Consider the following 24,191-nt stretch of genomic DNA (forward strand, 5'->3'; position numbering starts at 1 on the left):
TCAACTAAATTTTATAGGCAATCAACATTTTACCAGAATCCTCTCCAAGCCAAGTTGCGCAATGGCTGAGCCACCATAGATTGACCTCTTACCTGTCAACCTTTGCACACTTTTCCGGTTCAGATATAATGAGGTGAGTAAATAAAATCATTTATTCCTGTGTTAAATGTCATGCCAGTTCATTTTGCAGAGAAAATATGTATAAAAGATAGAAGTTAGTATATAAATGATCGGTGCAAGTTGTAACATATGTAAAAATTAAGATATCTCGATTAAACTTAATACACGACACCATAACAATTGTAGATGGGAGCATTTGAACTCCGGCCACACCCATAAAATGCCGTTAATGTAAAACCTATAAAATGTCATAACTAAGCCAAAAATTAATATATAAAATTGTTATTTGGTACTGTGAACCGGAGTAGGAAGGAGCATCTCTGGTTTGAAGCTTGTTTAAAGGTAGCCATGGCCCCACCCCCTATTAAGTTTAATGTACATATCTCACAAACCACTAAAATTTTACTAGCCAAATTCACAGTAAACACAGTGAAAATGATGTTTGGTAACTCCGTCTACTTTCCATATAACGGTTATGCTGAAAACTAGAAGTGCAATAACTCAATAAATAAAAACGCTAGAATCATTAAATTTCACATCCGAATACAAATGGCTCATAGGAGCCAGTATTAATATTGTCGCCGCTTACGAAATCTTATAGCACAGAAACTACTCAACCAATTTTAACCAGATTTGGTGTGTGAGATAATTTTGACATTCCTAAATTACGGTGTCAAAATGAACGAAATTATAAATCGAGAGTCAATGACGTTAATGTAATAAAACGTTGCAAGAATAGTGCCTTTTAGGTATTCCATCTCATGTCTAAAAATTTTCGAAATTATACTATAACTTTTCAAGCCCACAGATACCGAATATGTGAACCCCCGTGCTTCTCGCTGATTTTGAATCGAATATTATATAATATATAATTTATACCGCCAATATGTGAGTTATCTCAATGAAAATGAGAGTGCGTGTTTTTGGTGCGTTCGTGCTACGTAAAAATTGCAGCCGTACAGCAATTGTGTTGCATATTTGCTGATACTCTACTGATGTGCAGACAAAAATTTAGTGTTGCCGATTATTTGCATAAATTGCGTGCAAAAAGTGACAGTAGAACGTGATGCTGTTGCAAGTGTTGCCAGAAATTCACGCAGAATGTGATACTTTGACAAATTTGCAAGACTGAATAGTGTATCTGTATAAAATTTATGTTAATTTCCACCAAATAAAAGAAGTCGTCTTGATCTTACAACAGTCTGTTACGGAATAGGTTGCTTCTTTATTGAATTTCTTCTTAAATATACTGGATATAGCATCACGCGATATGATACATATGTACATACATAGTAGAATGCAAGCAATGCTAAAAGGAGGACACAATTATGCTCATCATTCAGCATTCAGCTATCAGCTGACTGGTATTGGTTTGGGTCCTTGCTAATTATGCACAGGACTGCATTCTAATGTACTTAAATCTTGAACATCCTGCCCGGCTGAACCCTCGCGGTTCAGTAATTCTTCAGCGGGACCTGTTAGGAGGCATAATTTTTGCTCCGGTCGCTGACACCGCTGTTTAATAGAAACTCCATCTGATGATCTCTGGTTTGCATTGCACTTTATCGTCACGGTTCGTACCAGGCCATCACTGCCAGGGTGAACGTCAATCACCCGTCCCATACGCCAAACCGTTGGTAGATTTTCACCACGAATAAGAACGACGTCACCACGCTGAACATTGGGTTCCGCTCTAGTCCAATTATCACTGTATAAAGTGGTGCATACACATACCTCTTCGAGTAATGAAACGATCGAAAACATCTATAAATGCCTGTGTACTCAAGTCCTTTGCCAGCTCAATATGTACCGCTCATGAAGCCATACAAATATAGAAGGGATTGAGTGCTATGATTTGACTACGACCCACTATCCTAGAATGCAATGCAAGCGATTTAGTTTCGTGTTTAAAATTATTAAATTGTGCTTGTCGAACCTGCAGAAGTAACGCCCAGTGCAGCTCTTTGACAGAAACTACATCGTCCCGGTAACCATCGCCTTAACTAAACAGTGGTGTTGAGTAAACGACTCAATTTGATAAATTTCACTACGAGAGGTATCCGCTTGTCTTTCGTGGATGCCATAATCTACTGGTAATCATGCTATGGAGAGTTGTTCTTCCTCTTTCGTCAAAGTGGGTAGGCTCATTGTGCAGCCCACACCTCGGTATATGCACGTCGGTCCCGTCCACCAAAGGTGATGGTGCTAAGGGAGCAGGAGATAGGCCCCTGCTTGCACAGTCGGCTGGATTCGATTCCGAGCGAATGTGTTTCCAAGCATTAATATCTTAATTGGCTTGGCTGTAAGCTACACGATTGGACACGTATTGCTTAAACGTGGATGGAGTTTTGCGGATCCAGCATAAAACAATAGTGGAATCGCTCCAATACGTACATGGGGCGTCCTGTAAATCTACAGCCTTACGTACGTTGTTCAGCGCCTTGGTTAGAAGATCTTCGTATTCGCTGAAACAAGAACCGTGCGTGACGTACCGCTGTTATCGATGGTTTGAACATATATAACTGCTGCATATGCTTTACTACTAGCAAAAGCCATGTAAATGCACCAAAGAGCCCACTCGTATACCCAGCAAACGAGGAATACGAAGCCGTGCAATATCTTGCAAGCTATTGCGAAATATTAACCATATATTGAGCAGCTCTGCTGGGAGTTCGGCATCCCATGACAGACCAGCCTTCCATAAGTCCTGTAGGAAAAGTTTGGCCAACACGACTACAGGTGCTATTACCCCAGTTGGATTGTATAATTTCGCCACGTCACTCAAAACCCTTTGTTTAGTATGCATTGAGGTGTCGTCAACCATGCTTACCTTGAAGAAGAGTTCGTCACTGACCGGATCCCAGTAGAGACCCAATACCTTTGTCGTGAAGTTATCTAACTCCAGTTCCGATGCAGAAACTGTTTTACCGATTATCGTAGATAATACATGTGTAGAGTTGGAATTCCACTTCATTCCCAAAATAAATTGTCCTTGTTCCAAAACAGTTGCTACGTCTTGAGCCCGAGTAACGGCGAGTTTGTCGCTGTCGACGCTATCCAAATAGTCATCAACGTAGAAATTATAAAGTATGCCATAAGATAACTAAGGGCCATAGATAACTTTATAATTGTCATTCGCACATTGACGCAGTGCGCGTACTGCGTTGAATGGGCTACACGCCATTCCATAAGTTAACGTCTTTAATTCATATACTTGAAGAGGTTTATTTGGTGATTCACGCTAGAGTATTCGCTGCCATTTACGATGTCGTTTGTCTATCAATATTTGTCGGAACATTTTCTTAACGTCTGCAGTAATTGCTACGTTGAATTTGCGAAAACGGCTAAGAAAGTCGACAATATTTGCATGTAACTGTGGTCCAGAAAGCTGTGTATCGTTTAAGGATGTCTCACTAGAAGTCTTCGCGGAAGCGTTGAAAATCACGCGAAATTTTGTGGTTACCGCATGATGAGGTATGAAGTAACCAGTTTCTTTGCCAATGAAGGTTTCTTTGCTAACCTCCATATGATCGAGATCAATGTATTCTCGCATAAATTTCTCGCCGCTCGAGTTCTAAAAACTGATGCATTGCCAAGTGCAGGAGCATCTGGTCGAAATAAAATTTGCACCTGGTACCAGCCGTCTGAAGTGCGGGTGCCTGTTTTAAACCCTCTTAAAAGATATCCGTCAGTACGTCAGCACCAAGTGGCAAATCCACCTGACCCGGAGTACCAAATGTTGGGTCGGCAAATCCTTCAAATGGCTCCAGGCTTCTGCGTTTATTTTAGTATCTGGCGTTACTGAGGTTATTTTCGGCACCACAAAAGCCTCAAGTTTAAAGTTACTGCTGTTGTCAAAAGCCGCCTGCATCTGAACTGTTATATGGCCCTTACTATAGACTGCAGCGTTAGAACCAATGCCTTCAATTCGTATCTCTCCTGGATGCCTACGAAGACACATACGTTTTGTAGTAGCATCGGTAACGAGACTCACCTGAGAGCCCAGGTCGCAGAGAGCGCGACATGCAAATTGTCTTCCGTTGTGGGCAATAAGGATGACCTTCGCAGTCGCTAATAAAATGGTCCGGTCTCCATTTACGAGAAACGACCGGACCTCCCTCAAATGTCACTGTTGTCGTGGATATACCTATGGCACCTGTGTTGAAGGTGCGTCTCTGGGTATAGTCCGGTCGGGAATTTGACTGTTAATGTCTTCCCCCATAGTCGGTGAATTGTGTGCAACGTTGGCTTTGCAAAGCATAATATGATGGCGATGATGGCATCTTAAACAATCACGCGATGTACAATCGCGCGATCCATGATCAGCCCTAAGACAATTGAAACATAATGAGAGCCGATTAACTGTATTCCACCGTTAGAGTATTGAAAGATGAACCGTTGACATTTATATATTCGGTGCCCGTTAGAACAAAGTTGGCAAACAACCGTTGCACCTTTCCCACAATGTAACGGCTCAGATGAATTTACCGCTGCCACATGAGCTTTAAAGGGACGGGCTGGTCTCTGAAGAGCAGTTCGCTTCTCAATAAATATTAAAACGTCCTGAGTCATTGGGATGTTGTTCGTCTGAAAGCTCATCCCCCACTCATACCTGGTGGTTGTAGGCAATTTGGGCAGCAGGGCCCTATGCTAGAGTGGAATGCAAGCAATGCTAAAAGAAGGACACAATTATGCTGATTATTCAGCAATCAGCTGACTGGGGTCCTTGCTATTTATGCGTGGGACTGCAATCTAATGTACTTAAATCTTGAACAGTATCATTGTGCCTCAAATGGATAAAATTTGGCGAAAACTTGACCTAGTCCCCATACGAGTATAACTAATATCAGGATTTTCGAACATTCGGCTTACTTTACTCCATATGATTGGTGATGGTATGTCAGGTACCTTAAAGAAAAACCAGGGAGCATTTTATTAGTCTGTGTCATGTTAGTGATATGTGGTATTGGCAAAAATCGGGTCAATACTACCATATACCATATACTACATATAACAATTTGCGTTATTCTAACTAGTTTTTGCCGAATATGTCGGTCAGTGTATGGCCTTTAATATAAGTCAAGAAGATACCAAATTTTATTGTACAATAATTTATTCACGATTTCATCGAATAACGGATGTTGAATTCTTTCGCAACATTTTTTAATATAAAGTTTTTACGGACTTTGATTTTTGCAAGTTGCAAATGTATAAAATATTCGGTTACACCCGAACTTTTCCTTACTTGTTAATATATAGCATTTCCTTACTTGTTAATATATAGTTTTGCAACATCTGGAATTATTCGCTACCTGTAATTTGCAAGTAGCGAGAACATGTGGACTTATTTAGGATCACACCAGAGAATGTTAATGAATAGAGAAGGCGCAAATGTTAAATCAAATCTTTTTGTGTACTAATTTGTAATTCCAGATGAGGGAACATCGAAAAATATAACTTCGAAAAAGAAAAATACACCACACAATGTGCGAAATGCTATAAATAGACACAACGAATATTCCTAAATGAAAAATCATTGCGCATACCTATTTTGATTTATGTTTTCAATTTTTATGATATGACAAAATTTATAATTATGAAAACCTTCTGAATTAAAAAGCTGTATTACCGGCTATATATGTATGTATAAAATAAACATTTAATAGGCTATTTTTCCAACTTATGTATGTGCGTTGCATGAGCAATTTCTTATTGAGCAAAGGATAACAATAAAACGCTGGCTAAGCGGCCGGGTTCCACTTTTGTGGTGGCTGAGGTCATAGGCGGGAAGGGGTTAAGCACAATCCGAATACAAGCCTATACGTTCGAGTCCTAAAACTCATGAAACTGAAATTTTAATTATTTTTTTATTATATATATATGTTTTTTTTTATCGAATTTAGTTTAAAAACGATTATAGGTATGAATTTATGTGTATATATATTTGGTTATTATGTACTTAATGACCCCCACTTCGGAGGGGGTTGGGGTTGCAGATGGTATGTGAAGGGAGTCTGTGAAATACAATTTCAGTGGGTTTAGCCGTCGGCCACCCTTCAAAAAAATTATATGAAGGGTTAAAATTTCGTGAAAACGGCATATTCCCAAATTCAACCCTGGTCGGTCAAAAACCGGGATGTTCATAATTCAATCGCGTCAAACTCCTTTCTGCACTGGCGGCCTTCGGCCGCGCTTCAAAAAAATAACCCTGGTCGGTCCAAAACCGGGGTGTTCATAATTCAATCGCGTCAAAATCCTTTTCGCTGCTGTTTGTGCAGAAAGGAGTTTGACGCAATTGAATTATGAACACCCCGGTTTTGGACCGACCAGGGTTATTTTTTTGAAGCGCGGCCGAAGGCCGCCAATGCGGAAAGGAGTTTTTCCACCCTCCATAACTTTTTTTTAAGGGGTGACCGACGGGTAATTCCTTCGAATTCATAAAAAGGACACTTAATTGTGTCACCCCTTACAACCCCCTACGAAGTGGGGGTCATTATTTGCCAAGCAACATATTAATATTATATTATGAGGCCCCACTTGACACGCCTATGTGCATGGTGGCATGCCAACGAAATAACGGCGAACTAAAACAACGACTTTGTCCACAAATATACATATGTATATACATACATACATACATATATGAGCTCGCAGACATATTGACACCAAATTGTGTGAATCGTCGCGGAGTTGACAAAATTTGTTTCAATGGGCTAAATCGACAAACTATAAAATAATGATAATAAGTAAACATATAAAAGTACTATATGGAGTGTGCTTAGAGTATATAGAAGTAGTTAATGATTTCATATACATGTCAATTTTATATAAATTTTATGATTTAATGTCATATATAGTGCATAATATGAAAAAAATATAAATATTATTTTAAATAGCTAATAGGTCATGTTGCCAATTTTCCTTTCTGAAGGGAACATCAGACAAATTCTTCAATTTCTGATTTTTAGCATCGTCGTGAGGAGGCAGCTTGTGGGGAAAATACAAATGCGAGGGGAATGGTAGGATCAGTTGTAAAATTAAAGAAGTTTCAAGAAGACATTCAAATTCAATTTCACTCATTTTTATTTTCGTGCATTTGCGGTAGGAATTCTATATGAAAACCAAATGTGGTTTAGCAGGCGCACAAAAAAAATTGCGCGGCGCAGAGTTATGAACGAACGCACTTTGCTTTGAAGCAGATGCACGTTCCTTATGAATGCATTTGTTGTCGTTGTAATATGAAATACTTAGAAAATAAGCCGCGAGTTCGCTTGAATATTATTGGCCGATGATGGTGTCTACGTTTTTTTGTCACTTGCGCGAATGTTTGATTTTTTGCGAAAGACATATTGAGGGACATACATATGTGCAAATATTTTTGGACATGCGAATGAGGGAAGGCAATTTCAAGAATATTTACATATAGACATATGAAAATTTGAAGTAAACAACAATAGCTGTTTGAGTTCACAGATTAGACAAAGCTGCTCGAGTATCGTCTGTGGTGCTATTTCTATAGCACACTCTATTATTGCAATGATATATTTTGCCTAAATTAAAATCCTATCAGATATGTTTTTATACTCTTTTTTTATTTTTATAACCCTTTTTTATTAAATGATATTTTTCATATTATTTCCCTCATTATTAATATTTTCTTGTCAGAAGTCAATTTCTTTCGTTTTTATTATTTAAATTTTTGTTAATGCACATACCAAAGAACATCTGTGTGTATGTATATACATTTTGCTTATAGAGTGTTGTAGTTCGTTGCGTACCCTGATAGGTGTGGTGACATTTAATTTTCGGCCTTGCGCGTTTTCGATGTTCCCTCATCGTAATTAATATTTTAGTACAGCTAACATTTGCTCTCTATTCATTAACATTCTCTGTTTGCGCCTTCTCTATTCATTAACATTCTCTGGTCACATTACATATAATGTGTGTACAAAAAACAAATAAATTAATTAATTTAACTTATATAAAAACTACGACAGTATAAAAACTTAAACTATTGTCAGCTCTTAGTCAAAAACAATAAATCTTACACTTTAATTTTGACTAATTATGACAATTTTTTTGTTAGGATGTCTAAAGAGGATTTGGTGCAAATATGCGGGCTTGCCGATGGAATTCGCATGTTTAACATATTACGCGCTAAGTATGACCATATTTTCCTTTTTTAATTGCTTTATTACATATGTATTAATGGAAATTATTTTTCAGAACTATTGCACCGCGTCTAACACTTTATGTAAGTTTGGATGGCAATAGCTACAATGCCATATACTTGCTATCGAACACTTCAAAGGAGCTAATGCAGAAATTGTGCAAACTGCCTGGATTCTACGAGATGATTGCAAATGGCAACACAAATGGACCATTAGAAAATGGCTCAATTTACAGTAGCTGGAGCATGCACTCAAAATATTCCGGCAGTGGTTCAAATATTTTCAATGATAGCACTAAAAACTTTATTTTTCTAGCAGGCCCTTCAGGCGTACATGTAAACGTCACTGACGAGGTATTAAATAATGAGGTGAGAGACGGAAGTCTTTATGCCCTCGAAGTACAAAACGGTAAAGTTGTTATGAAATTGATAAACAAAAATGATAATTGAAGGCATATAATTGTAATGCACACAACCCCATAGATATATATAATTGAATATTCATACATACCTATTTTCTTTGACTTGATTCAACAACAAATATATAGTAATATAACAAACACAATATTATCATAAGCCTTTATTCATATAAATATGTACTAACATATTTTTGTGAAGTTCGAAGGAAATCAAACGAATTTTGTTTATTACTGCATATTAGTTTTTATAACGTATTTTGAAAATTAGCCATATTTAACCTAGCTTCATAAAACGAACTTTTCCCAAGATATTTCTTTCCGACGAGCGCTACGTAAATCATATTATGCACAATAGTATATCAACATACATACATATGTATATATGTACACATACATATATACCTTGCAACTTATTGTATGTATAATATGTGAAAATATGTTTTATTTATTCTTAGTATTTTTTTTTTGCATGCGTTACCTATAAAGCAAGTTTAAACTTAAAATAAAAGCGGGCCAAACACTATCATCACTTTTATTGAGACACAATTACTAACAACCAAATATGTTAAATATAAAAAATTACCAAGATTATAAGCTTCAGCATTGCTTAAATGTACGCCGTTGTAGTCAAAACTATATTTTCATACATATATACAAACATTCTTAATTGTGTATCTGTTATAATTTTAAAATTACATAATATTAAAAAAATACGGCGAAGAAATAAACAAACGGTCTGTAAACAATGCTGTGTTTAAATCTACGTTTTAAAAAGCGTAACTGTAAAAAATCGGAAAATTAAAGGCACTTTAATCTTCTTTAAAATCTAAACCAAATAATTTTTAAGTTTATCATTTAATTTCATTAAAGATACTCTCTGAGTTTCATTAAGGTACCTCACAAATATATAATATAAGAAATAAAAGCAACCGAATGTGTTGAAAATCATATTAGTTATAAGGGTACTACTCACATATTTGTCGATATATGCGGTATAAAGTCAACCTGAAGTTTGAAAATCTTTCTATTAGGTATATGGAGGCTAAGGGAACTATTGACCCGATATATTCTATAAAAAGTTAAGGAAAGTATTGACGAGAAAAAAATATCTCTGAATTTACATAATACATCTCACAGATTGAACGATATTTCGGGTAAAAAGTCAGTCACGGTTACTAGGGTCCACATATTCGTAATCTGGGGCTCGAAAAGTTATTATCCGATTTCATCAATTTTTTATACTTAAGACCCTAAATGCACATTTGTGCAAAGTTTTAATTCGAATGACATTTAATATATTATAACTTAAGAATTTGAAATTGATCGAGTAGGTCTTGAAATATACCTTTTTATCTAAATACGGGCGAAGCTACGTCCATTGTGAAATTATTACCAGTTCCTATAAAGCGCTTTCGTGCCATCTCGGTTGAAAAATGTATACCCCTATTACAGTTTTCAACTCCACTCAGTTGAATTGAAGTATTCAAATTAAACACATTTTTGGTATTACGAACTTCAACTCTCTTCAGCCGAACTTTCATTGCGGTTGCCAGCTGCTGAAAATCTTTAAAAGGTAAAGAAAAAACAATTCAATTCCGTTATTGCTCACGAAAAGGTGAATAATTATTAATATCGACATTAGTTTTGATTTATATTACGATGACAAAAATGTAGGGGTCAAAACTGATGTGCAGCGCATACGAAAAAGCCTTCGTGGTCACTTAAATCCATTATATCTTCCGAACACCAAGTAAGCCGATGTTTTATTGACAGTTAAATTACTTTTAAATATTGTTTGTTGCAGATTTAAAAGTTATTTTCGTTTAAACAGAGAAGCATTTTGATTTTGCTTAATGAGATGAAGGAAAATTTCCACAAACTCTCCGTTTCCTTGTTGACGGTAGTTATCAAAAAACAGTTTAAGTAATTTAAACTTTGGACTGGCGCAATCTATGATATCTATGGTTGCTAATAGCTATGTTTCATGAAATACTACGATGAAATATGATAGTATTGTTACCAGCAATGCTAATATTTGGTGGTACATATTTGGTTTTCGTTCGTAGTATGGTATTGTTACCACATGTCTATCACAGGCATAAGGTGGTTTTAAATATTATGATCACCGTATTTGTGCGCAGTGGTATAAAACACAAATGGCTTAAGAAGAGCAAAACGTTTCAAAAATATAATTGTACTCAAAAAGTACATAAATATTTTCCTAGGGATAGTAGATTGTATTGACTCTTAATGTTTGTAACATTTCCCACGGCCATTTAATTTTTACCGTTTCGAAATAGCGGCATTTCTAGTCTAGTTTCGCGATTGTTCTCAACGAACTCAACAAATTGTTCGCCTTTCTATATACTCGTATTTGTACAAAAGAAGCGATAAAAATAAAAAAAAAATTGTTTGTTTTTACCCTTTTCAATTTTCTGATAATTAAACTTTCAACTGCTTGGTATAAAAAAGAAAAATAAATATTTGTTTCCTTTAAATGTAGATAGATAGATAGATAAATGTAGGAGGATGTGTGCTGTAAAAAATCCTGCTTGCTGTCGCTGCAGATTACAATATGATGGTTAATTGGTGTTCTGCTTGAAGTGGAATTATTTCCCTTATTTCTGCTGCTTTTTTTTGGATGTAACGATCTTTCCTTTTCCTTTCTCATCTTCCATTATTTTTAATCGATTTTTTTTTTGCGAAAGCTATATAACTTCGTGAAGCGGACGGAGGTCAAATAGGCCTTTTAGTGCCACTGTTGAGCATGTCTTATTGTAGCCTGTTATACAGGCGCACGCCCTTCTTTGGAGTTTTGCCAGTGCCGTTATGGCTGAGTTTAGTTTTACTCTTTCCGACCAGGTAATTGCTCCATAAGTTATTACCGTTTTTACTATTCTAGTATAAATCCAGCGGATTATCTTGGATGTACATCCCTATATCTTTCCAGCTATTCTTCTGCTTATCATCAATGACCTTGTTGCTTTACTGATCGCTTGGTCCATGTGCCTTTTCCACGTTACTCTGGAATCAAAAGTTACCCCTAGGTATTTCGTTTCGAGAAGAGTTTCTATTATGCTATTACTTATTCGTATATTTTTCATATTTATTTCATGACTATGTAAATGGCACTATAGCGGTCTTTGCAGGAATTATGCTTAGTCCTGCTTCCAAACACCATTTCTTTGTTCTCTATATATTGTCACACGGTGTGTTTTCGAATTTTCCTACTGTTATTATTACGATGTCATCTGCATATCCTTGGGATCTTATGCCGTTATTTGTCAGAATATCTAGCACATCGTCTACGAGGTAGGGTAGTCCTTTTTGCCTGGTTTGGGGATAAACATGCTTTCTCTCATGATGTGGACCAGCACGGAAATTAGTTGTTGTTCTCCATTCTGTAGGAGTGCTGGCCATATTCCATCTATAACTGGTGATGGTATTTCTCAAAGGAGTTTACTGCTCACTGTAACGTTCTGTAGCTAATTATCTTTTTAGATAATGATCATGTATCGGTTGTTGGGATTGGATATTCCCTATGACTGTTTAAGGTACTTGCTGTGGAGCCTGGAAAGTGTATCTTGAGTAGAGTTATCGCTCGTTCTATTTCATTCCTTGTGTATTCGTTGTTTCCTAGCTTTAATGCCATTTTCCTTTTGTTGTATCTTTTGCTAGGGCCTTATGTAATTTAGATGCTTCTGGTATCGATGATATGCTTTCGCAGAAGAAGAAATGTAAAAGTAACAGAAAACTTTCACGGGCCTCATCTAGCACCAGCAGGTTCCTTTTCCCAACTCGCGCTATTCGCCCTGATATAGTAAAAATCTCATAATAATATTGAATTATTGTTGTTTTTTTTAATAAAAACAATTATATCATTAAACAGAAAGTACAAAATTAGCCTTCCCTTGTGACTCTCGACGCTCTATCAAAATATAGACACAATCATTGTTCAACCAATATCACCAAATTTGTCTATTCATAGAGATAGCTTGAAAGAAGTATCAAACAATTTCATGAATATCAAGAAAATGAATATAAATGTGTTGTTTATTTTTATTACCCCGGTATTGGTGAGATTTTAACATATAAAACCGAACTCAGGTATCCACGATTTGCCTCAAAATTATTTCGCATAGTATCATTGCAGTACTTATCATGTGTTTTGAAGTTAATATTTTGGTCTCATTGGTCTTTGTGGCTATGAATACTCGTATGTATATATAGCGACACCAACCCATATTCGGACAAGGGTTCACTCAAAGTATATGTTCCATATAATGGAACATGTTTACATATATTATATTTAACGATTTTTTTTCACATTTATTCAAAATTCAAAGTTACTCCTCATTGATAATTACAAAAACACATAATATTTTTGAGCACACATAATTGAACAAAGCAAAAAGTTTCGGTATTGTATTCTCGCAACTTGTTGCAAAAGATGATAAAGTTTCGTTCACCTAACGATTGTTTATAGGAGTATATCTTAAAACTAAAATAGTTATATATTGTATTATGACCTAAAATGCAAAACAACGTTTTGTCAAAAAATTTAGTTTTTTATTGATTAATATTCGGTACATAATATTACATATACGAAGTCTTATTTTCTCATACTGTGTGAAAATGGATGAAATCAGATGACCCACCCATCCACTCCATATAAGGGTACGTTGAAAACTACTAAAAGTGCGATAACTCACTAATTAAATTTCACAGCCAATATGGTACTTAAAGCTTTCATTAGAATTCGTATAAAAAAATGGATAAATGGCTTGGCACCCCCCACTTTTAGGTGAAATCCTGCAAAAATCGGAAGTACAAGCTCACTTTTAAGTCAAGTTGTAAATTGCGTATTAAATATTTATTTACACCCGAACAAGGCTTTCCTTTCCTAAGTTTGATAAGGACAGTTAGAACTTCTTTACGTATACATAATGTGTATATTAGGATGGGCCAAAACATAAAATTACTACACAATAATTTGTTCAAATGCATTAACCATCCAAAGAAAATATAAAAATATTCCTGTGTTATTTATATGGGAAATCAAAACTCACAATGCACCACCTATTGATATAAATATTAAGAGTTGAAACCTAACCATATTTTTTTCGACAGATTTGACAATATTTTCACGGTTTCTAATGAAAAAATTGTAAAGTTAAAAAAGTTGTGCAAAAAACCCTAGTGTATACCGTGCTTTCGAAAAGTAACGTTTTTCCTTTGCGTGATCAATTCATGGACAATTTTTTTTATTTTTATTTTTTTTTTTGCAAATTAACATATGTTCAATAGTGACCACTTTGACACGAACAATTTGCTCAGTCTTTTTTCGATCTTCTTAATGTGACACGTTGTGCCGTGAAAAAGTGAGTGCACAGTATAAGAAACGTTTTGAAGCACCCTTTCCAACGAAGCGTCTTTAAGATCCCAAATGGATTATTAAAAAAACTGCAAAATATTTAGGTCAAGTAAAAAGTTCGTTCGGTTTTTATCTAAGAGATGGCGTTATTGTCCATAGTACTAGTGTTACACGTCGCATCATGTCATACTATACGGCGCTGTAAACGTGTTTATTCGCGCTAAAAGTTTGTCCGTTTGTTTGACAGTTTTTCGATTGATTTACTCAGTTCGTGTGAGCGCTCGTCAAAGATGGACACCAACAAAGAGAAAATTCGCTATATTTTAAAATTTTTCTTCGATCAAAGCGAAAAAGCAGCCAAAGCGGCTGAAAACATTAAATTAGTTTATGGGCAGGATACTGTAAACGAACGTGTAGCACAAAAGTGATTTGCTAGGTTCCGTTCCGGTAATTTCGATGTCAAAGATGCACCACGCGTCGGGAGGCCTGTCGTCGAAAATTGCGATAAAATCATGGAAATAGTGGAAACAGACCGTCACGTGAGCACTTATTTAATTGCTGAGGAACTAAAGATAAGCCAGAAAACCGTCTGGAACCATTTGCAAAACCTTGGATTCAAAAAGGAGCTCGATGTTTGGGTGTCACACGAACTAACGCAAAAAACATGATGGACTGAATTTCCATCTGCAAATCGCTGCAGAATCGCAACAAAATCGACCCGTTTCTGAAGCGGATTGTGACTGGCGATGAAAAATGGGTCACTTATGACAACATCGAGCGCAAACGGTCGTGGTCAAAGCTCGGGGAAGCAGCCCAGACGATGGCCAAACCGGATTGACGGCCAGGAAGGTTTTGCTGTGTGTTTGGTGGGATGGGCAAGGAATCATCTACTTCGAGCTGCCCCCCTATGGCCAAACGCTCAATTCGGCCCTCTACTGCCAACAACTGTACCGCTTGAAGGCAGCACTCATCCAGAAGAGGCCATCTTTGATCAACAGAGGCCGAGTTGTGTTCCATCAGGACAACGCCAGGCCACACACGTCTTTAGTGACTCGCCAGAAGATCCTGGAGCTCGGATGGGAGGTTCTAATGCACCCACCTTATAGTTCGGCTCTGGCACCAAGTGATTACCATCTTTTCCTCTCCATGGCGAACGCGCTTAATGGTGAGAAGCTGCCATCTTGGCTCTCCGAGTTTTTTGGCAATAGGGACGCAGTCTTCTACGAGAGGGGTATAATGAAGTTGGCATCTCGTTGGGTTTTGAAGTGCTTCACGAAAACCTGAACACCGTTAGAATGATATAATTGTATAAAAAGAGTTTTGTGAAGTCAACTGAAATGGTTTACGGCAAAAAATAACCATAATCCAATAGAGAATATTTGGGCTTTAATAAAAACCAAAATATCAAGAAAACATTTAACGTCAACAAAACATTTCATTCGACTATCTGGAGGTCACTTACTATGCAATATAAAATATATGCAGAAAATTAATTCCAAGTTGCCATGAAGGATGTCAGACTATAAAAGACAACGTGGGAGATTGGAGTATAGAATAAAAGTCAGCTATAATAAAACAATGTTTTTTTCTATAATTACAACATTTTCCCAATATACGCTACCTACACTTTGGAAAACTAAAACGTTATTTATTGAACGCACTGTATATTTCTATTTACTTAAATACTTATTATTATACTAAATACATTTACTATACACATGCATATATGTATATTATTGTGTTACATGAAAATAATGTGAGATGCATTAAAGCACTAATTACATTTTAATTATGAAAGTCAATGTTGAAAACAATATCAATACACACTTCAACCAATTTAAACGCCAATGACATCATCGTAAAAAAACTAGTTACTTTTTATGGTCTGTTTCTTTTAAAGATAGAGAATAAGAAAATAGGGCAGACTCAAATTTTGAATACCTTTGTAATTCCAATTTATTTTAAGTTTGTCATTAACGAGTAAAGTAAAACTTAGCCCATAAATTCGGGCGGCAATCGAACATTAAATACTTATTGTATATTGCAAATATCAGTTTGAGTTATCGTATAACCAAAAAAGTAGGGCCCAAAATTAGACTTAAAATATTATAACCAATTGTTACTAAGTTATATTGTAATTGCTAATTTCCCAACAAATAATGCATGAGTAGCAGACGATGTCATTAGCAACATTATTAACCTACGTCATTCCTTTGTATAAAAGTCGGTTACAATTCGCTTATTAAACTAGTTTGCCTTGGAATTATGGACGACGCCAAAGGAATTGTATATTCATTTTATAAAGTACAATATTTATTTTTCAAGTTGTTAGGACTCTTCGGTTTGCCCGCGCACTACTCATCATTTTGGCATTATATGTATAAACTGTACTTTTGGCATGTAGCGATCTTTTGGATGCTACTTTTCGATATCAGCATGTGGATTAAAATAGTCGGCAACATATCGAATCTGAACGAGATAATAAAAGTGTTTTATCTTTGCTCAATGGCTATTGCGGTAATGGCTAAATTTGTGCGCATTCGCTTAAAAAACAGTTCATATGTAGCATTATTCGCGCGTATCCACGACGACGACCTGCTGCCGGTCAATGTATCTGAACTAGAGAAATACACTCAATCTTCACATTTAAGCTGTAGAGTACGCAACAGTTACACGTATCTTTCGTTAACATCACTATCGCTGATTTTCATTACGCAGATTATATCGGAGCCTAGCGAACTACCTCTATCTATTTATATACCCATAAGCGTGGAGAACTTTTGGTGCTATTTAATAGCATATTTGTTTCAGTTTATTGGTTTATCCCTATGTTGTTTGCTTAATATATCTTTCGATTCTTTAAGTTCATCATTCTTCATATATTTGAAAGGTCAGTTAGACATTTTAGCAAATCGGTTAGAAAATATCGGCACCAATCTGTACGTGGATGATAATATGATAAACCTACAGTTAAGAGATTGCATCCAACAGTATGTAAAACTACGGAATATTACCGAAATCATGGAAGAGCTTCTAAGCATTCCAATGTCTGTACAAATGATCAGTTCGGTACTCGTACTTGTAGCTAATTTTTACGCAATGACGTTTGTAGGTGCTTTCAATTTGACCTTTGATCATCTGTACATAGTTCTCTCTTCTTTCAGCTAACCGACCCCAGTGATTATGTTACCTTCATAAAATTTCTAGTCTATCAACTATGTATGTTAGCCCAAATTTTTATGCTGTGTTATTTTGCAAATGAAGTGTCGCTCAGAAGTGCAGAGCTATCATACTCTTTGTACTCGTCCGAATGGACTCGGTGCAGTCAAACCAATCGACGTATGATGTTATTGATGATGGCACAGTTTGATGTACCCATTCGAATCAAAACAATAAATCGTTGCTATTCTTTCAATTTGCCAGCTTTTACGTCGGTAAGTACTAGTAATTTAAAAATAAAAAGAACAAAACACAAATATTCTCAAAAACTAGAAATATACCTCTTCTGAAATGCTTTTGCCTTAAAATATACTTCGTATAAGGTCACATTCAAAATAATCCTTCGAGTTTATTACAAAGCAAAGCTTGTTATTAGTTAGTTGTTAGGCCAGTCAAAGATTTTCAAAAAATTATGTTTTTCATTGGTGACAATCCTGTACTTTGCGAAAAATTGCGAAAATCATTCGTACTTTACTAGTAAGTCTTAAGTAGAATAAGATTCCTTTTTACTTTTGAGTTTGGGTGAGCATTGAATTCTACAATCATAGGCACTCTTCTAAAGGGTCATTCTGAGATTGGCCCAGTAGCCGGGTTTTGTATAAAAGTTTCAATATAACATTTCTATGCAATACAAGTTTAATAACGTTTAATAAATAATTGTTTGGTTTTCAACCTCCCAGAATAAAGGGAGGCTCCTAAGGACTCTACCCTGGCCTAGTCCCTTAAGGGAGTTTGCATTATATATACATATGTACATATAAGTTTATAAGTGATAAACCAGCTTATAATAAGACTACGACGGATTTCATTCAGATTTGGCTGCCTTCATTTATTTCAGATAGTCAATTCCTCATATAGCTACTATGCCCTGCTGAAGAAAATGAAGGACTAAATACAATTCAATAAATTTGCATGTATGAATGTCAATATATATGTATATACAAATACAAAACTTAAATAAATTTTTGAAAAACTGTGGCGTAACATTTATTAATTGAAACTTATACAATTTAAACAGTCTAAAATTCAATATCAATATTAAAATACCGTTATTTCTAGATTACATAGCTAGATTTAAACCCTTTGTTAAAAGTAAATTTATATCTATATATGAAAAGTAAGATAGATACAGAGTTATACTTTGGATATCAAAATGGTGAGGATGATGTACGAGTTGATTTCCGGGCAGCTGTCTCTCCATCCACATTAAGTACATTATTAAACTGTTAAAATTTAAAAACAATTTTTTTTATATTTTTTCTGATCCGGAAGCAATTACTGTGGGTGATTTTTATGTCTGCTCTCCTTCTAAGTATGAAAAGTTCGTTACAAACTTAAACGAAATTTTTGGTTTGATTCAATTTTGCATTGCGTGTTTACTTTTGCGCTGTTAAAATAATAGTATAGATATTTTCGGTAAAAAGTCAACTATACTGCACTGGGGACCACATATTCACTACCTAGGGGCTGGAACAGTTTGACTCGATTTAGACAATTTTTGGTCACAAGTTGGCATACTTTAAACGTATTATTCACGCAAAGTTTTGACCCAATGCAACCATTTTTGCTTGATTTGCATACTTGAAAGTGAAAAAATCAGATGGAATTTAAAATGGTGTTATATGGGATATAGGCGTGGTTGTAATCCGTTTCGCACAATAACATACAAATATGAGAAAAATACTAATGACCGAATTTGGTTTAAATCGGTTAAGCAGATCCTAAGATATGGATTTCCACCTATAGTGGGCGGTGCCGCGCTAAAAACATTTGTTCTCAGTGAATTTTGTTATTACAGCTTTAGTGGTTTAGGAGATATTCACATTAAACTTATTAGGATTTACCTTATTTACTTATTACCCAGCTGTAAGTCTGTAAATACTTGTATATTGACACCCTAAAAGTTGTCTCAAAACCTACATATGGTAGGGTGTACGCAACTATTAAATTTCAAGGTCAAAGGTCACAAAAATCGGTTTTTTGCGCTTTTTTTGTAAATATCTCATTTCCTATGGGTTTTTTGCTATTGGTATTTATTATCAATATTGTAGAATACAAAATTCTCTACAAATTATGTTTAAAAAAATGTTTCATACGGTGAACCGTTTTCGAGATAGAGGGCGGAGAGCACGAGGTCACGGCAGGTCAACCGGTGCCTCCGATCAAAAACGCGCCATATATAGTTGATGAACTATCGATAAATCAATGATTATAAATATTTGTCAATTTTTATTAACTATTATATTATATTTTATCATTTTCTTCATGCCTTCAATCTTTATCTATTCAATAATACTGATCACCGTTTCCTAAAATTAAAAAATAATGAAGGGAAAAACTTAAATCTTACTATAATTATATTCCCATTAACACTAATGACATTTTAACTAGAAAATAATTAAGTGCATCTTCTTTAAAATCTGTAAATTTTAAAATCCTTCCAGTACGTCAAAAATTATACTTGGGAATTATACGGGCCCCTATTATACACTACGGACCTTTCTATTTATAGCCAGTAGGAACAGATGTTCAAGTATATTGTATAGTTACGACCTTCTTCTCTTTGTTTCAGTTTGTATCGTATCTTGGTAAACTACGGACGTACAATTTCAAAAACTATGGCTGATTTGTGTTTTCTATGTAATAAGTCAGATTCGGGAGGTGAAGCGCTTATTGAAGTAGTACGCGGTATGAAATCTCTACGAACTGCAAGTGTCGAACGAAACGACGGAAAATTTGATTATTTAAAATCAGTAACCTCTGTTAAAGTGCATGAAAAGTGCCGAAGTGTTTACATTAGTAAAAACTGTATCCAAGCAGCAAAACGGAAACAAGAAGAAGGAGAAACTATAACTTCTCCATTAGTACTCCGTTAAAAACGAGGTGAAGTGTTTGATTTTAAGAATCAATGTTTATTTTGTGGCGAAGTTGCTGATGAGGCTGCAGAGAAAAAGAAAAGAGAAAAATACAGGCGGAAGATAAAAAATGTGAGTACTCTTGAGTTCAAAGATACTGTTATAAAAAAAGCAGAAGAACGTGGGGATCATCTTCGTTATATGCATTACGTCAAGTCTACAAAACTTAATAAACCTGTGCAGCTTTCAAATATTCCACCAACAAGTGCAGCTGCTCATCAACATTTCGAACGTGTATATTATCAAGTTCAAACTTGGTTAGGGCATGATTTGGAACCCCAGGTATGGGGTTGGGCAATGCGAAACGATTTTCTGGAGCCTATCATGACAATTTTACCACCTGCTCCAGAACATTTGCTAAATACAATTTTCTGCAACTGCAAGAGTGGTTGTGGTTTGCGATGCGGATGCAGGAAAGCGGGCTTGCAATGCTCTTTAGCTTGTGGCCAATGTAATGGGCAAGCTTGTCTCAATGCTCTACCATATCAGAGCGACATTAACGAAGATGGAACTTTTGACCCCGAAATCATGGAAGAACTTGAAACAAATGTCGTTGAAGACGATAATGAAGACCAGTTTGAAATTTACCAGCAGCCGGAAGACGACGATGAAGAGGAAGAAGATGATTAAAATTATAAATTGTAGTTTTTGTACCCTTTATTCCATTTTTTTACTTTTAATAAAAATAAATGTATTGAATGATATTTTTTTTAATTTTTTTTTATCATGTAAGAAGTTATTAATATTAATAAGGTTTAAATTTAAATATAATTCCTATATTTTCATTAACAATTCTGCAGTTTCATGGGCAGGTAAGTGTTGTTAAATAAATTAATACTGAATAAAAAGTGGATAGGTTAGGAAAAAATGATAAAATATAATATAATAGTTAACAAAAATTGACAAATATTTATAATCATTGATTTATCGATAGTTCATCAACTATATATGGCGCGTTTTTGATCGGAGGCACCGGTTGACCTGAAGTGATGCCGTAACCGCGCGCTCTCCGCCCTCTATCTCGAAAACGGTTCACCGTATGAAAAATTTTTTTAAACAAACCTTGTAGAGAATTTTGTATTCTACAATATTGATAATAAATACCAATAGCAAAAAACCCATAGGAAATGAGATATTTACAAAAAAAGCGCAAAAAACCGATTTAATAGTTGCGTACACCCTACCATATGTAGGTTTTGAGACAACTTTTAAGGTGTCAATATACAAGTATTTACAGACTTACAGCTGGGTACCTCGAATTCCGAGATTCTTACCTAATTTAAGCTTAAATGACTGGACTAAAAGTGCCGCTTCTCACTACTGAACATGTAGCAAAGCGCATGAAGTTTGCGAAAATCCACTTAAAATGGCTAACTGAGAGGTGGCGAAACAGTCTTTGGATTGACGAGAGCAAGGTAATTTTGTTTGGTGGCCGATGATCCCGATCTTATGTTAGAAGGCCTATTAATGCAGACCGAGTAATGCCACAAAGCACGCAAGCAAATACCGTAAAGGCCGGCGGCTTCAGTATTATGATTTGGGCGTGCTTTTTTTACTATAGTATTGACCCAATTCATTGGATTAAAACTACGATGAAACAGCATGTAAACGTTGATATTTTGCAAAAGTGATGGTGCCGTATGACCGAGAGGAAATGCCATTAATTTAGACAATGCCGCAAGATAATGATCCGAAGCATACCAGCAAAACGGCGCGTAAGTGGTTCAAGGACAATCGGGAAAGCTTGATGGACTGGCCCCCACAATCGCCCGATCTGAACCCAATTAAATAAAAACCTTTGTGTCCATTTAAAGAAAGTTGTGTTTAATGTCAGCCGAAAAACAATACGGATATGCAAAAATCTATTATAATAAAGTTTTTTATGTAAAATTTAGATACAATAAAATGAATACATATTTTTGTTACACAGTTTTATTATTTTCTTTTACTTAACAAAAATCGAGTGAAGATTCTATTTTTATGACCGAGTGAGTTAATTACAGTTCACAGTTATTATATCGCAACTATAAGGTATTAAATACTGATTTTATTTAGTGATTAATAATCCTGTGTGTTGTTATATAAAAAGTAACGATTGGACAGTTAAACAGTTCCCGAGAAACAGTAATTACCGGTGGAATGCTATTATTTTGACCGCAGCTGTATATCAATTAGACACGAATATACAAAACATTCTGTATACATTGTGAAAATATGTGATATCGAATAAAAACTACATCTACCCCTATTATAACGGTTATGTTGAAAGCAACAATACTACAACTCTCCGATGAAAATCGCCAGATGCATTTAATTTGACCTTAAAAAGAGGCAATACGGCAAGATTGCAAGTGAATCGATACATCAATTGTAAAATGGACGTGGTCTTGTCTCCTTTTTGTCACAATCAAACTACTATTTTGCAAGCCCCCAGATACCTAAAATGAGGATTTTCGGATCGACGTCTAAAATATCAGTCAATTTCCTGGTTTCAAAATCCGTGGTTTAATATGTGTAGAAAGGAAAGGGAATTGGTGAAGATCTTCCTCTAGTCGTAACAATATAGGGATTTTCTACCTCTTGGTGAGTTTACAGTATATCGTTCATGTGTGATATTTTAATGATATTGAGTGGTTTTGACCCCAATGTGGTTTAGTACCAAAAATAAATTCCCCCCAGATACCAAATTTAATTATTTAAGATTTCCCCCTCTTTTCTATTGTAGAATTGGAAAATATTGGGTAAAGTATGCGATATTTTAATAGTGTTAAGTGAATATTTCATCTTAGTCCTAAGGGGTTATGCCTGTCTAAAGTCCTCAGACAAGCCCTGGATTGACAATTTAATCTGAAAATAAGGAAAAATTAATCGAATTTCTCTCTTTGTGGCATAATTGAACATTTATGTTATTTGAGTGTGTAGAAATGTTTGATTGATATTTCATATAGCGAGTATATTTCGGATGGGTGAAGGTGTAGAAGAATCACAATAATTTTGGCATTACTCAAATCACCGATAAATCCGGAATAAAGTCTGCTAGAATGTCGAAAAACATTATTTGTAGTACGGCACAGTATTAACACAAAAAGATGCTCTCAGAGTAGCATTAAGATACCTTGCAGATAGAGCGATGGATATGCTATAAAGTCTACTGTAATTTTGAAAATCCTTATGTAATATTAGATACATAGAAGCTAGGAGAAGTATGGACCCGATTTTTACCATTTTCGGGATATGGACAGATTGTTAATCACATTTTTACCTATATACGCGGTATAAGGTCATAGATGTTTTTTTTGTTACTTTTTCCTTGCAAACAAATACAAGCATATACTATACATATATCTACTAAATTAAGGTATAAATTAGATCATTAGTTAATAAAATGTTACTAATTATTGATAGCGGAGTACTCGAGAGGTCGTCTAAAGACACTGTACGTACATATATATTATCATTTCACTATTGTTTATTATAGTAATTAAGTTCATTAATTTTAATCAAATAAACAAAAAAAAAATATTATTAAAATATTAATATTCCCTCATCTACCCAATAAAATTTTCAAATGAATTTGAACCTTTCCATTCCAAAATTGCGATGACTCATCCTAATATTCATCGCAGTGGTGGGATTGCGTTTGGAGTGCAGCCATTTGTTGCGCTCCTGAAGGCTCATATTGTATGTATTGTTTTGAGAAAAATATCGGTTTTTCGTTTCAAAAGTTATTGGCATGTCCTCAGAAACAATGATGTTGTTCGATTCCCAGAAATCGGTACAGTGGAAGTGAATGGGAGGGTAAAAAATCTGCATCAAAGTTATATTCTCAAAATGATCCCAGTGATTTAATACGTGATCAAGTTAGGAATTAAAAAAAAACTTGTCCAAGCTTTGTGTCGAAAAGTTGAAAGGTGGTTAATTTTGATGGTCCTCAAATACGGAAATTAGTGTAAGATGCAGGTTAAGGTTATGAC

At 35.3% G+C, this 24,191-nt stretch overlaps 2 protein-coding genes across 8 annotated transcripts in view; both read left to right on the forward strand.

Annotated features, from left to right (window-relative positions):
- gem (transcription factor CP2 like gemini) overlaps positions 1-9,455 on the forward strand; it is a 41,990-nt gene extending 32,535 nt beyond the window's left edge. For all 6 annotated transcript variants that reach the window (XM_014240186.3, XM_070108618.1, XM_036375928.2 and 3 more), the window contains 3 exons: positions 18-133; positions 8,207-8,281; positions 8,347-9,455. In XM_014240186.3, the coding sequence (XP_014095661.2) occupies positions 18-133; positions 8,207-8,281; positions 8,347-8,740 (585 nt within the window). In that variant the 3' untranslated portion in view covers positions 8,741-9,455. The remainder of the gene's footprint in view (positions 1-17; positions 134-8,206; positions 8,282-8,346) is intronic.
- Positions 9,456-9,634: 179 nt separating this feature from the next.
- Positions 9,635-20,921, forward strand: Or46a (Odorant receptor 46a). Of its 2 annotated transcripts, none has more exons than XM_070108620.1 (3): positions 9,635-17,191; positions 17,248-17,517; positions 19,875-20,921. In XM_070108620.1, exons 1-3 carry the CDS (start codon positions 16,349-16,351, stop codon positions 19,926-19,928), a joined length of 1,167 nt encoding a protein of 388 aa, XP_069964721.1. In that variant the 5' UTR covers positions 9,635-16,348; the 3' UTR covers positions 19,929-20,921. The 2 variants fall into 2 exon arrangements, with proteins under 2 accessions (XP_069964721.1, XP_014095654.2); XM_014240179.3 differs by lacking the exon at positions 19,875-20,921 and adding an exon at positions 18,141-18,292.
- Positions 20,922-24,191: the final 3,270 nt, after the last annotated feature.

Source organism: Bactrocera oleae, chromosome 4, assembly GCF_042242935.1.
Source record: "Bactrocera oleae isolate idBacOlea1 chromosome 4, idBacOlea1, whole genome shotgun sequence".
Taxonomy (NCBI): domain Eukaryota; kingdom Metazoa; phylum Arthropoda; class Insecta; order Diptera; family Tephritidae; genus Bactrocera; species Bactrocera oleae.

What these genes read in the sequence shown, in the direction of transcription:
- Or46a (XM_070108620.1), top strand. Translation starts at nt 16,349, where the DNA reads ATGGACGACGCCAAAGGAATTGTATATTCATTTTATAAAGTACAATAT. An exon ending in ATTTTTACGCAATGACGTTT is followed by an intron (nt 17,192 to 17,247) that starts GTAGGTGCTTTC and finishes CTCTTCTTTCAG; the next exon opens with CTAACCGACCCCAGTGATTA. An exon ending in ATTTGCCAGCTTTTACGTCG is followed by an intron (nt 17,518 to 19,874) that starts GTAAGTACTAGT and finishes TCTTTGTTTCAG; the next exon opens with TTTGTATCGTATCTTGGTAA.